The sequence below is a fragment of the Rhinopithecus roxellana genome, chromosome 5, assembly GCF_007565055.1.
Source record: "Rhinopithecus roxellana isolate Shanxi Qingling chromosome 5, ASM756505v1, whole genome shotgun sequence".
NCBI lineage: Eukaryota > Metazoa > Chordata > Mammalia > Primates > Cercopithecidae > Rhinopithecus > Rhinopithecus roxellana.
The window spans coordinates 66,627,417-66,639,686 of NC_044553.1; the positions used below are offsets into that span (position 1 = coordinate 66,627,417).

Here is a 12,270-nt window from a genome sequence, read left to right on the forward strand (position 1 = left end):
GATTGAGATTGTCTGAGACTTCAAAGGAAACCCCAAAGCTCGCAGGAGAGAATATTGAAGAAAAGCGCATTGTATGTAGTATGGTTTGGCTTTTTTCTTCCAGCTGTAAAATTTGGCCGAATGTCAAAAAAGCAGAGAGACAGCTTGTATGCAGAAGTGCAGAAACACCGGATGCAGCAGCAGCAGCGCGACCACCAGCAGCAGCCTGGAGAGGCCGAGCCGCTGACGCCCACCTACAACATCTCGGCCAACGGGCTGACGGAACTTCACGACGACCTCAGTAACTACATTGACGGGCACACCCCTGAGGGGAGTAAGGCAGACTCCGCCGTCAGCAGCTTCTACCTGGACATACAGCCTTCCCCAGACCAGTCAGGTCTTGATATCAATGGAATCAAACCAGAACCAATATGTGACTACACACCAGCATCAGGCTTCTTTCCCTACTGTTCGTTCACCAACGGCGAGACTTCCCCAACTGTGTCCATGGCAGAATTAGGTAATGGCATGCATGCTTCTCCTGGGATGCTCTGTTCATGCCCTTTGAAGTAAAAGGGGCATGTCTGACTTTCCTCTAATGAGTTCTGCTAAATGTTGCAATTCACCTTTACCATTTGGGCCACTTCATTTTCTGCCCTGCCCCCTTGCTTTTGACCCTCTGCTGTTTCCCATGGTTTATCCAATACCTGCATTGACCTCTCAGCATTAGAAATGGGACAAAACCAACGGAAGCAGTCTTTGAATTCTGCAGAAAACTGGAAGCTCAGGAAATGGCAACATTAACTTCATTAGTGGTTTAGTTATATTCCAGGGATTGCTTTATACCTAAGGTGACCAAAAAAAAAATGGCAGTCCACAAACTGAACTTGGCCCATAGACGTATTTTTTTGACCAGTGCAGTTTTAAAATTTTTGAATCAGTTGCTAATATTTACATTTGGATAATTATACCCAAAAGTTCAGATTTTTTAGCTTCTTGTGGGAGGGGAAAGAATGATCTATTTACAGTGGGTCAACATTTGTGAATGTCAACAGCCAACTGGCAACAGCCAGGGGCTTACACCTTTCAATGGACCCACCCCACTCCTGCCATTTATATCATATGCACAGCCCCTGTAGGCATCGAAGTTTTGCAACTCTGACATACAGTATAAATGTTCAACAGAAATTAGCTTCTTTACTTACCAGAATGATCTGATGATGGATATTGGTGACAAAATTGATGTAATTCATATAAGGCTCACCATGCAAAAGACAAAAAACTGTCCTTTTCTTATTGCTGGAACATTACTGCTTCTTGGGAGATGTGACCTAGAAATGTTGATAACACAGACAATGGGCAACTTTCCATTTCAAGGAAGTTGTGTTAACATCCACTGCTAAATTTAATCGATTTTTAAGTACAGCACTATTATTAGAAAAACTTGATAAGAACCTTTGTAGTTTTTGAATTTGATCTGCTCCTCCTGGTGGTTCCTCACACAAGGTTATAATCCTTTGGGATATTTCAATTAGTTGCTGTGGAGATGACTAAGTTAATACGAGGAGAGAATGAAGACTTCAGATGGAAAAGAAACAGCAGGTTCAGACTTGAGCACAGAAATCCTCAGTTCACAGAAATAATGGCTGTGTTCTTTAGACGGTTTCTCTACCTCTGTACCCCATAAAACATCTTTTAAGTGAAAATTTATATTTCCAGTAAAATCTTTCTCCAAATAGAACAAATTGAATGTTCTTTACAGTTTTTACACAAGCATCTCTTTATGGGTCTAAATTTAAATCCTCAAGAGCAGAGACATTTTAAGCCTGGTCTTTAACCACTGAACAGCATTAAAAGGTGTATTGCAGCTCTTTTGATTAACAGAGAAACCTCTGAACTAGAAGCCAAGCTGAGCAGAGGTAGGTTTGGTTTTTTTTTTTTTTCTTGAACTAGAACAAAAACCTTCCATTTTTGTCATGAAATCTTGGTTGGCTGAGCCTTAAGCAGAACTGTAATGAAAGTAAAATTTTCAGATATGAATAAGGATTTGATTGAAAGCTGACATGATAGCATGAAAAATGACCTGACTCACTTTAGGTTTGCTTCCACCTTACCATAAATATTAGTGACTCTGTCCTGTTTGCTTGTCAAATGTTCAATCCCGAAATAAATCCATAGGCCTTAGGCAAAGCATTGCCCTTGAACATGGCACTTTGGCTAAAAAATGCACTGATACTGAAGTGGGGCCAGAGATGGCTGAGCTGATTCCCTGAGGCTCCCGGACAAGTCAGCTTCCTCTTCCATGGTCTCACTCTCCAGTGCAGTCTGGGAGTCCTGCCCCCTCATTGCTTGCTCTATGTGCTTTTAAATTAGGAATTTTTCACAGGTGTTGTGGCATTTTCCAGGATAAATTAAATGAAATCATCACTAGGAGAATTCCCAAACCCAAAACTAAACTAGCATTTATCTGGAAAGGATATAATTGGGCTGTAATTCTCTTATCCCATTTATGCATGCAAAGTGTTTCAGGGAGCTAAGAGTATCATGAAAGTGGCCCAAGTCTTGTTCCAAAGCTACTTACATTTCCCTGGTATTTCTTTTGGGGCTTAAAGCCTGCTATCTCTTTAAGACTCTTGACTTCATTTTAGGCTAAACTTTGTCATCAGATTTTAAACAAATGAAACCAATTATATAATAGGAAGATAAATTATAAACCAACACCTCCTAAGTCCAATTCTCTCTTTCAAGTGTAGTATGCACAACCTATTACTTTTAGTGAAAAATATGTCTACATCCTTGGCTAGGAAATTTTGCCCTTGGTGTACAATTAGTACCTGAATTATACATTCCAGATAAACAACCTAGGTTTTAAGAGCAAATTATGTTTGTTACTATAATTGATATCTAAAGCTTTGCACAGGAGAGACAACTGATATACTGGGCAAACATGAGACAAGAAATCCACTTATATGGGTTGTGGTCCTAGCATTAATATAAGTTGTACAACCCAGTATAAGTCACATAACATCTGCGAGCTGTAGTTTCTCTACCCCTAGAATATAAAGGTCTGTGTCTGAATCATAGCTCTGCCACTTGCCAGCGGTGACACCTTGAAGAAGTCACTTTACTGTGGTTCAGTTTCCTCATCTGTAAAATGGAGATAATACTAGTACCTTTCTCCTGGGGTTGTTATAAGGATTAAGTGAGAAAACATATATATTTAGGATAGATACAAATTAGGTGGGACTGGCATATAGTAAATGCTATATGTGTTAACTGTTATCGTAATTCTTAATGTCATTATTATTTGTTAAACAAGGACAGTTTGGACTAGATGCTTTCTAAAGTTCCATCCCACTATGAAAATCTGTGACTAACTCAGAAGCCAGGACTTCCCATCTGAATTATCAAGGCGCTGGCTGTATTGCTGAAGCAGTCATGGTTGGGGCACTTGACTTGCCCCACGCACAAAGTGAGGTAGATAGATTATCTGCTGAGCTCAGACAGAAGCCAGGTCTCCTAACTCCTAGCACAAAGTATTTCACTATTCCAGACTTTATCTGAGAGACCACGCTTAAATTCTCGACTTTTATTCAGCCTGACCATACTCGCCTTTGCTGAAATGGAGATTTAAAAATAGCAAAGTGTCTAAAATCTTACACTTGCCAAATCGACTATGAATTGGAATGAAAGGCTGTTGGTGAGCAGATGGTGTGAATGCAACCACTGCCCTCTACTGGTATGTCATGTACATTGCATGATTTGTTGTCTCACTTTTTATTGGCTGTTTTAAATAGGGATAAGTGGCCACAGTTTCTTAAGACAAAGTGAAACCACAAGATGCTAAGTATCTGATTAACTAGAAATGAAGCATAACCTGGAAGGAAATGATATGAGCCTCTTCTCATCCTTCACTCCACAGCATTCCCCCCTGCTTCCCCGTGAAGACTCTTCATCTTCATCATTTTTTTTATTGGCAAAAATTGGTTTACATTCTAGAAACGATCTTATATAGTGAGAGTTCTTTCCAAAAGAGGTAGTTCACTACCTTATTTATGTATTTTCTTGTTTCTTACTCCCCATTATTTTTGTCTTTACTCACCTCTTCTCAAGCGTCATTGATTCTAAGACACATAATTTCCTGGCTTCTCCCTCTCTCAGTTTCTCATTCTTTCCTTTACATTTGTTCTTTTATTTGTGTGTGTGTGTGTGTGTGTGTGTGTGTGTGTGTGTGTGTGTGTTTATGTTATTTATTCATGCTGTTTTAGTATCTGTGTGTTTCCAAGAAGGGCCGTTCAGGTTTATTATGTTTCAGTGTCTCTAAGGAGATTCTGGTTTCCAGCTCCATTTAGGTGAACCTGCTCTGTTTTCACACAAACAAGTCTGCTTCTGTTTGACAAAAGCAGTAACAAATTTCCAAACAGATACTCTCCCTAGTGTTGCCAAGTTTGCATTCAGCACCATTCTTTTAAAATGGCTTGCCTATTCTATGGTCAAAACCTTAGGGAGAGGGATCATTTTTTGATATGGTTTTATATTCATGGGATTTTCTCAATTCTTTTTAAAAAAAATACTTCTTTAATCATCCTTCCCTTCCAGAACAATTATTACCAAGCTACTCCAAATTGTTAGTTCCTGGCATCTAGATTCCAGCAGCCTTCCATGTGGTCGTCCTGCCTAAGCTTCTCTGTGCTGCAATCCACCAAGCACAAAACTGCTTGTTCCATTTCCCCAGATACAATTTTCTTTTTCTTTTTTTTAAGATGGACTCTTGCTCTGTTGTCCAGGCTGGAGTGCAGTGGTGCGATCCTGCCTTGCTACAATGTCCGGCTTTCAGGTTCAAGTGATTCTCCTGCTTCAGCCTCCCAAGTAGCTGGGATTACAAGTGCCCGCCACCACACCCAGCTAATTTTTGTATTTTCAGTAGAGACAGGGTTTCACCACGTTGGCCAGGCTGGTCTCAAACTCTTGATCTCATGCCTCAGCCTCCCACGTAGCTGGGATCACGGCGGCCACCACCATGCCTTTGTATTTTTAATAGATACATGTTGGCCAGGCTGGTCTTGAACTCCTGACCTCAGTGGTCTGCCCACCTCAGCCTCCCAAAGTGCTGGGATTACAGGCGTGAGCCACCACACCCAGCCAATCTCTTCCTTTTCTGACAGCTTCAATTACTTTTTTCTTTCTCTTCTTCTGGGTGATTCAACTTTATACCTTATTATCTAATGTGTTGAATTGTCCTTCCAGTGTGTTCATATGTGTTTACCAGATTACAAGTTCCTAGAGAAAACTTCTTTGGCCTCTAGGTCTTTAATATCTTCAAACTCCTTAAGCTCAAGTATAATAATAACTAATATTCTGTAGCACATTCTAAGTAATCTTCCCCATTCTAAGGGCTCAACTCTTTTAATTCTCATAGCAGCCCTGTGAAATAGGTACCATTTCCCTCATTTTACAAATGAGGAACCCAAGCACAAAGAGGTTAAATAACATACCCAAGATCGCATAGCTAGTAAGTAGCAGAGCTGAGATACAGACTCAAATGGTCTAGCTCCAGAGTCTATGACTTCACTACTACACTATGCATAGCCACATGGTAGGCTCTCAGTAATGCTTGTTCTGCAATTTGCAGGAAAAACTAAATAAATACCTAGTTGTCACCATAAAAGAATATCATTTTCTAGTTTTTCTTTTTCTTTTTTTTTTTTTTTTGAGACGGAGTCTCGCTCTGTCACCCAGGCTGGAGTGCAGTGGCCAGATCTCAGCTCACTGCAAGCTCCACCTCCCAGGTTCACGCCATTCTCCTGCCTCAGCCTCCCGAGTAGCTGGAACTACAGGCGCCCGCCACCTTGCCCAGCTAGTTTTTTGTATTTTTTAGTAGAGACGGGGTTTCACCGTGTTCGCCAGGATGGTCTCAATCTCCTGACCTCGTGATCCACCCGCCTCGGCCTCCCAAAGTGCTGGGATTACAGGCTTGAGCCACCGTGCCTGGCCTTTTTTCTAGTTTTTCAAGAATAAGAATAATCCTTCCAAGGTCAATGTTATGTGGCAGATGTGTCTTCATAAAAATGCCAAGAAGAAACACCAGGTTAATAATTTCCTATGTCTATCTAGGTCAGTATTTTATCATTCCTAGACATTAGTATAAAGACACAGAACAAGGGCAAAGTCAGGAGGGTCTTTGAAGTCACCAAGTCATATCTTCAAATGTCGGCTTTGCAAAGTCCCTATCCTCCTTCATGTTCCCAAATACAAAACAGTTCCAAATTACTTGTTTAAATGTGTAAAGACAGTCAAAACCCACACAGACATTGTTTTCTACTTGTTATTTTTTAAAGCAAATATTAAATCACGTTATTCAAAGAACTTGGCTTTTCATGTTTGTGATCTCCTGTTTTCTCCTTAGAACACCTTGCACAGAATATATCTAAATCTCATCTGGAAACCTGCCAATACTTGAGAGAAGAGCTCCAGCAGATAACGTGGCAGACCTTTTTGCAGGAAGAAATTGAGAATTATCAAAACAAGGTATGATCTGAGGAATTTTTCCTCCTAGGATTGAGGCAATATTGGGGAGGGTGTTGGTATAGGAAATTTGGTCAAGAGTTCCCACAGACCAAAGAATGAGTGTCTTTCATCAGGTATCAGGTTACTGTTTAAATATCTTTTTTCCAAAGCTGCTAATGTACTTGAAGCTTTGCAGATGCCTGCATGCAAAATTTCAGCAACAGCAAATAATTTCTATTGTGCTTTCTAGGTATACACATACCTCCTTCCATTTGTCAACAGGAGAATAGATTAAGCAGCTTCTAAAAGCCCAAATGAATTGAGATTTGTCTCAATATCCCAATCAAAGATTTTAAGGTCTGGAAGTTCATGTAAAATAATCTCAGCCTCATGTTTCTGGAAGTTGTATTAGGGAGTATATACAAAAAAAGTTCAGAAGCTATGATGGTAACTCCAGTCTGAACCTAGCAATATGAGGCTGACAAATAGTGCCCTACTTGCCTTTTTCTTTTTTTTTTTTTTGAGACGGAGTCTGGCTCTGTCGCCCAGGCTGGAGTGCAGTGGCCGGATCTCAGCTCACTGCAAGCTCCGCCTCCCAGGTTCACCCCATTCTCCTGCCTCAGCCTCCCGAGTAGCTGGGACTACAGGCGCCCGCCACCGCGCCCGGCTAGTTTTTTGTATTTTTTAGTAGAGACGGGGTTTCACCGTGTTAGCCAGGATGGTCTCGATCTCCTGACCTCGTGATCCGCCCGTCTCGGCCTCCCAAAGTGCTGGGATTACAGGCTTGAGCCACCGCGCCCGGCCTACTTGCCTTTTTCTATAAAACACCCAGATCAACAGGATTATCTAGGTGAATCCATTTTACATTTGAGGAAAACTAACATCCGTTGGCATGTCTGGAGAGTGAAACATCAAGAGCAGACCTTGACTCCTGGCTCCTAATTCAGTGTTTCTTCCACCCCATCATATCGGTGGAAACAGTCTGAAACTAAGATTAGGAAAACAAGTTGGCAACAAAACAGATCCAGATCATTCTGTAACTGAATTGGAGAGTGCGAATATAAAAGGAATTTAACAGGACATGTTGGGGAATAGCAACACATCACTTTGTTTGCCTTTGAGGTAGCAGATAATGCCAACAGCCAAAGCTACAAAGGAGAAGCAAGAAAATAGTAAGAAGCAACAAAGTATATGAAATGGGATTTTAGAGTCAGAGATGCTTGGATTTGAATCCTAGTTCCCATATCTACTAGTTTTTTGTTTTGTTTTGTTTTGTTTTGTTTTGAGACAGCCAGTTTTGTTTTGTTGTGTGCCCAGCCAAAAAAATATTCTTATGAAAGTGAATTAAGACAAGGATGTCATAAAGCTTCTCTAGAGGTGGTATTCATCAGAATGTGCCGTGCCTAGCTCATAGTAGGTGCACAATAAATTCAGTTGATTCCTTCTTTTCTCCCTTTCCCCAAGTAAAGTGATATTAAATTTCCCAAGGCAAAATAATTACTTAAAAGAAGATCCAGGCTGGACGCGGTGGCTCATGCCTATAATCCCAGCACTTTGGGAGGTCCAGGCAGACAGATCACTTGAGGTCAGGAGTTCAAGACCAGCCTGGCCAACATGGTGAAACTCTGTCTCTATTAAAAATATAGAAATTAGCTGGGTGTGGTGGCATGTGCCTCTAATCCCAGCTACTCAGGAGGCTGAGGCAGGAGAATCACTTGAACCCAGGAGGCAGAGGTTGCAGTGAGCTGAGATCACTTCACTGCACTCCAGCCTGGGTGACAGAGCAAGACTCCATCTCAAAAAAAAAAAAAAAAAAGAAGATCCTACTTTACCACTCTTCATGGCCCAGGGCTAAAGCAGTGGCATGCTTTGCTTTCATAACTCTTCAACTTCTGCTACAAAACCTAACATCTCCCTGGAGGATGTTAATGTGTTTCCCTCTTTAACAGCAGCGAGAGGTGATGTGGCAATTGTGTGCCATCAAAATTACAGAAGCTATACAGTATGTGGTGGAGTTTGCCAAACGCATTGATGGATTTATGGAACTGTGTCAAAATGATCAAATTGTGCTTCTAAAAGCAGGTATGTGCTTTGCAAGTGAATTTTGAGATCTCTTCCTAACCTGCTTTCATCCGCTTATTAAAGAAATGCTTGGTAAGGAAGGTGTCGGGAAGTTTTTCTCCAATGATAATAGCTCAGGTTTTTCTTAGCAGAAATGGAGTTCTTTTGAAAGGAAACATTCCCCCCCCCCCCCCCACTTCGCTTCTCTTCTGGATAAAAAGATTGATTTGAAGGTCACCTGCATTCCCAAATTTTCCCATCACCTGTGTTTTGTTTCTACACTCCAAGTCCTCCGAGTTTATGATGTTAGGAAGAAGGAAGTAGAATTCAGAAAGATATATTTGTTTTTGGTTCTTGTTTTAGTACATGTGAATAAATGTTTTCCTAGCAACTCTGAGACTCTGCATTGCGAGGTAGAAGAGTGCTAAGGAAGTAATTTATAAATCAACCCTCACTTCAGTTAAACAGGCCTTAGCTTCAGCACAACAGTCTTTAATTACATAGAAAACTCTGTCTTTTTGGATAGACAGCTGATGTGACTGAGAACCCGCTAGCTAAACTGCACACGACACCCACCATGCTGTCTCAGAAGGAGTCTCTACATGAGCACCTTAGAAATAAAGTCACTAACATCGAATGACCCAAATGACCTGAACCATTTCTGCCTCTGCTTAGGTTCTCTAGAGGTGGTGTTTATCAGAATGTGCCGTGCCTTTGACTCTCAGAACAACACAGTGTACTTTGATGGGAAGTATGCCAGCCCCGACATCTTCAAATCCTTAGGTAAGGGGTATCAAGGTGCCTTTTCTTCAAATCGGGGCTATAGAAAAAGATGTGGGTTGAGTGAAAGCTCTGCTTGGACAAAATGAAAACTGGTTATTCAGAAACAAAAATTAAGGGATTTTATACCTATTTTACTTTCTAATTAGTCACTGTAGAAAAGTCAGATAGCTCGGCCTGGCACGGTGGCTCACGCCTGTAATGCCAGCACTTTGGGAGGCTGAGGCAGGCAGATCACGAGGTCAGGAGATCGAGACCACGGTGAAACCCCATCTCTACTAAAAATACAAAAAATTAGCCGGGCGTAGTGGTGGGTGCCTGTAGTCCCAGCTATTTGGGGGGCTGAAGCAGGAGAACGGTGTGAACCCAGGAGGTGGAGCTTGCAGTGAGCCGAGATTGCGCCACTGCACTCCAGCCTGGGCAACACAGGAAAACTCCGTCTCAAAAAAAAAAGTCACATAGGTCAAAAATTTTTTATCTACATTACATGTAAAGATCTAGAGTTTCATTTTATCTAGTTGGTAATCAAAGGGATTTATATTATGTGTCCTTCCAGTTCCCTTCTAGATGTTTTTTTTTTTTTTTTTTTTGAGATGGAGTCTTGCTCTGTCGCCCAGGCTGGAGTGCAGTGGCCAGATCTCAGCTCACCACAAGCTCCGCCTCCTGGGTTCACACCATTCTCCTGCCCCAGCCTTCTGAGTAGCTGGGACTACAGGTGCCCGCCACCTCGCCCGGCTAGTTTTTTTTTTTTTTTGTATTTTTTAGTAGAGATGGGGTTTCACCATGTTAGCCAGGATCGTCTCGATCTCCTGACCTCATGATCTGCCCGTCTCGGCCTCCCAAAGTGCTGGGATTACAGGCTTCAGCCACCACACCTGGCCCCCTTCCAGATTTTAAGAAACCAGATTTGCTGGTGATACAGTATTCAGATAACCTTTAGGATGTGAGTTGATACATAAAATTAAGCAAAGGGCAGAAGCTTTGCCCTTCCATCCCCCTCAAACAGTAACCATCAATGAGACTGACATGCAGATATCAAAGAAAGTTATAGCTAAGTGAAACCATGACATATAATTTATAAATAAATAATTTAGGGCCAGGCATGGTGACTCATGCCTGTAATCCCAGCACTTTGGAAGGCCAAGGCAGGCAGATCACCTAAGGTTAGGAGTTTGAGACCAGCCTGGCCAACATGGCAAAGCCCTATCTCTACTAAAAATACAAAAATTAGCTGGGCATGGTGGTGCACGCCTGTAGTCCCAGCTACTCAGGAGGCTGAGGCAGGAGAATCACTTGAAACTGGGAGGTGGAGTTAAGTTTAAGTGAGCCGAGATCGTGCCACTGCACCCCAGCCTGGGTGACAAAGTGAGACTGTGTCTCAAAATAATTAATAATAATAAATTTTGGATTTCTATAATTTAAATAAAATGAATATAGTTATTAAGAAGAATGGATAAGTATCTAAAATGAGTGATTTTTTAAAAAGTTACATGACAGAAGAGATATATAATGAACTGTCATGTAGCACATTGTCATTTAAATATATGCATTTGTATGTAAAATATGCAAATCTGAAGGAATAGACACCAAACTTAACCAGTCTTTTGGAAAATGGATTATTATTTTAAGGGACTTTCACATTCTGTGTTTTCAGGTTGGTAAATAATTGTAATAGTTTTACCATCAGAATGTGTCATTTGTTAACATTTTTAAGAATGTTTCAGATGAAATAGAGTTGAAAACGAAAACGAGTTAATTTAACATATCAGTTAGAATGTGACTATTAGACTCTATAGGTTAAAAGTGTAGGCTCTGAAATCAGGCAGCCTAGCTTTGCTTCTTAGGTTGTACTTTCTACCTGTGTGACCATAGGTGCATTACTTTCCAAGTCTCAGTTTCCTCACCTCTAAAATTGGGATAATAATAATCCCTCCTTCATAGAGCTGTCGTAAAATAAGAAGAAACCCAAAGAAATATCATAGAGCAATACTTGCCATAGTAATCACACAACAAAAGTTCAGTCTCATTATTTTGAATGAGGATGATGGTGGTAATGGTGATGTGATGGAAGTGGTGGCAGTGGTGGTGATATGATGGAAGTGGTGGCAGTGGTGGTGATGTGATGGAAGTGGTGGCAGTGGTGGTGATGTGATGGAAGTGGTGGCAGTGGTGGTGATGACTAAACAGATTTTTCTTTTAAGATTTTAAACTATTAAACTGTAGAAATGCTACTACTATTCCTTCTGATCTTCAACCACTAGATCTTTCTTCATCTTCCAAAGGTTTTTCTCCTAAGACCTCCTATGGGTCTTAGGAGAACCTTAGGAAAACCTAAGACCTAGGTTTTTCTCCTAAGACAATAACCAAACTTCTAAACTGTCTTTATTTTCATTCTGGCAGGTTGTGAAGACTTTATTAGCTTTGTGTTTGAATTTGGAAAGAGTTTATGTTCTATGCACCTGACTGAAGATGAAATTGCATTATTTTCTGCGTTCGTACTGATGTCAGCAGGTAAGATAACCAAATAAAAATGGTTTTAGAATTGTCTAAGATAAAGAATTTTTACAAGGTCCATACGTTTAATAGCTGTAAAATATTTGGGAGCTACTAAGAGAGGTCTCCACCCTTATTAAATTGGATTTTAAGTCTTCAAATAACACCCTCTCTTCTCCACCCCCCAACACAAATATATATTCTTTTAAGAAAACCTCATGCCTTTCAGATAAAATGTAAAGAAATGAGAATTGAATAAAATCTAGTCCAGAATTAACCTCCTGATACCAAGAGAAATGCTGTGGTAGAATAGGGTTGCCTTTCTTAACACCAGTCTCCAGGATAACGTGATTTTTAAGACATCCTATTTTTCGTTAAAATCCATTTAGATGCCATCCACTAGACTATCTGAATTTAATCTGTGTTTTCAACCAGTACTGCATGTTTGGA

At 40.8% G+C, this 12,270-nt stretch overlaps 1 protein-coding gene and 1 long non-coding RNA gene across 4 annotated transcripts in view; one reads left to right on the forward strand and one right to left on the reverse strand.

Moving 5' to 3' along the window:
- RORA (RAR related orphan receptor A) overlaps positions 1-12,270 on the forward strand; it is a 164,657-nt gene that overhangs the window by 139,732 nt on the left and 12,655 nt on the right. For 2 of the 3 annotated variants that reach the window (XM_030931486.1, XM_030931484.1), the window contains exons 4-8: positions 104-499; positions 6,386-6,507; positions 8,436-8,568; positions 9,223-9,330; positions 11,728-11,838. In XM_030931486.1, the coding sequence (XP_030787346.1) occupies positions 104-499; positions 6,386-6,507; positions 8,436-8,568; positions 9,223-9,330; positions 11,728-11,838 (870 nt within the window). The remainder of the gene's footprint in view (positions 1-103; positions 500-6,385; positions 6,508-8,435; positions 8,569-9,222; positions 9,331-11,727; positions 11,839-12,270) is intronic. The other variant, XM_030931485.1, reaches the window with a different exon arrangement.
- The window catches only part of LOC115897692, a 42,972-nt gene that overhangs the window by 18,287 nt on the left and 12,415 nt on the right, over positions 1-12,270 (reverse strand). The window contains exon 2 of the long non-coding RNA XR_004057467.1: positions 1,185-1,310. This is a non-coding gene — a long non-coding RNA (uncharacterized LOC115897692). The remainder of the gene's footprint in view (positions 1-1,184; positions 1,311-12,270) is intronic.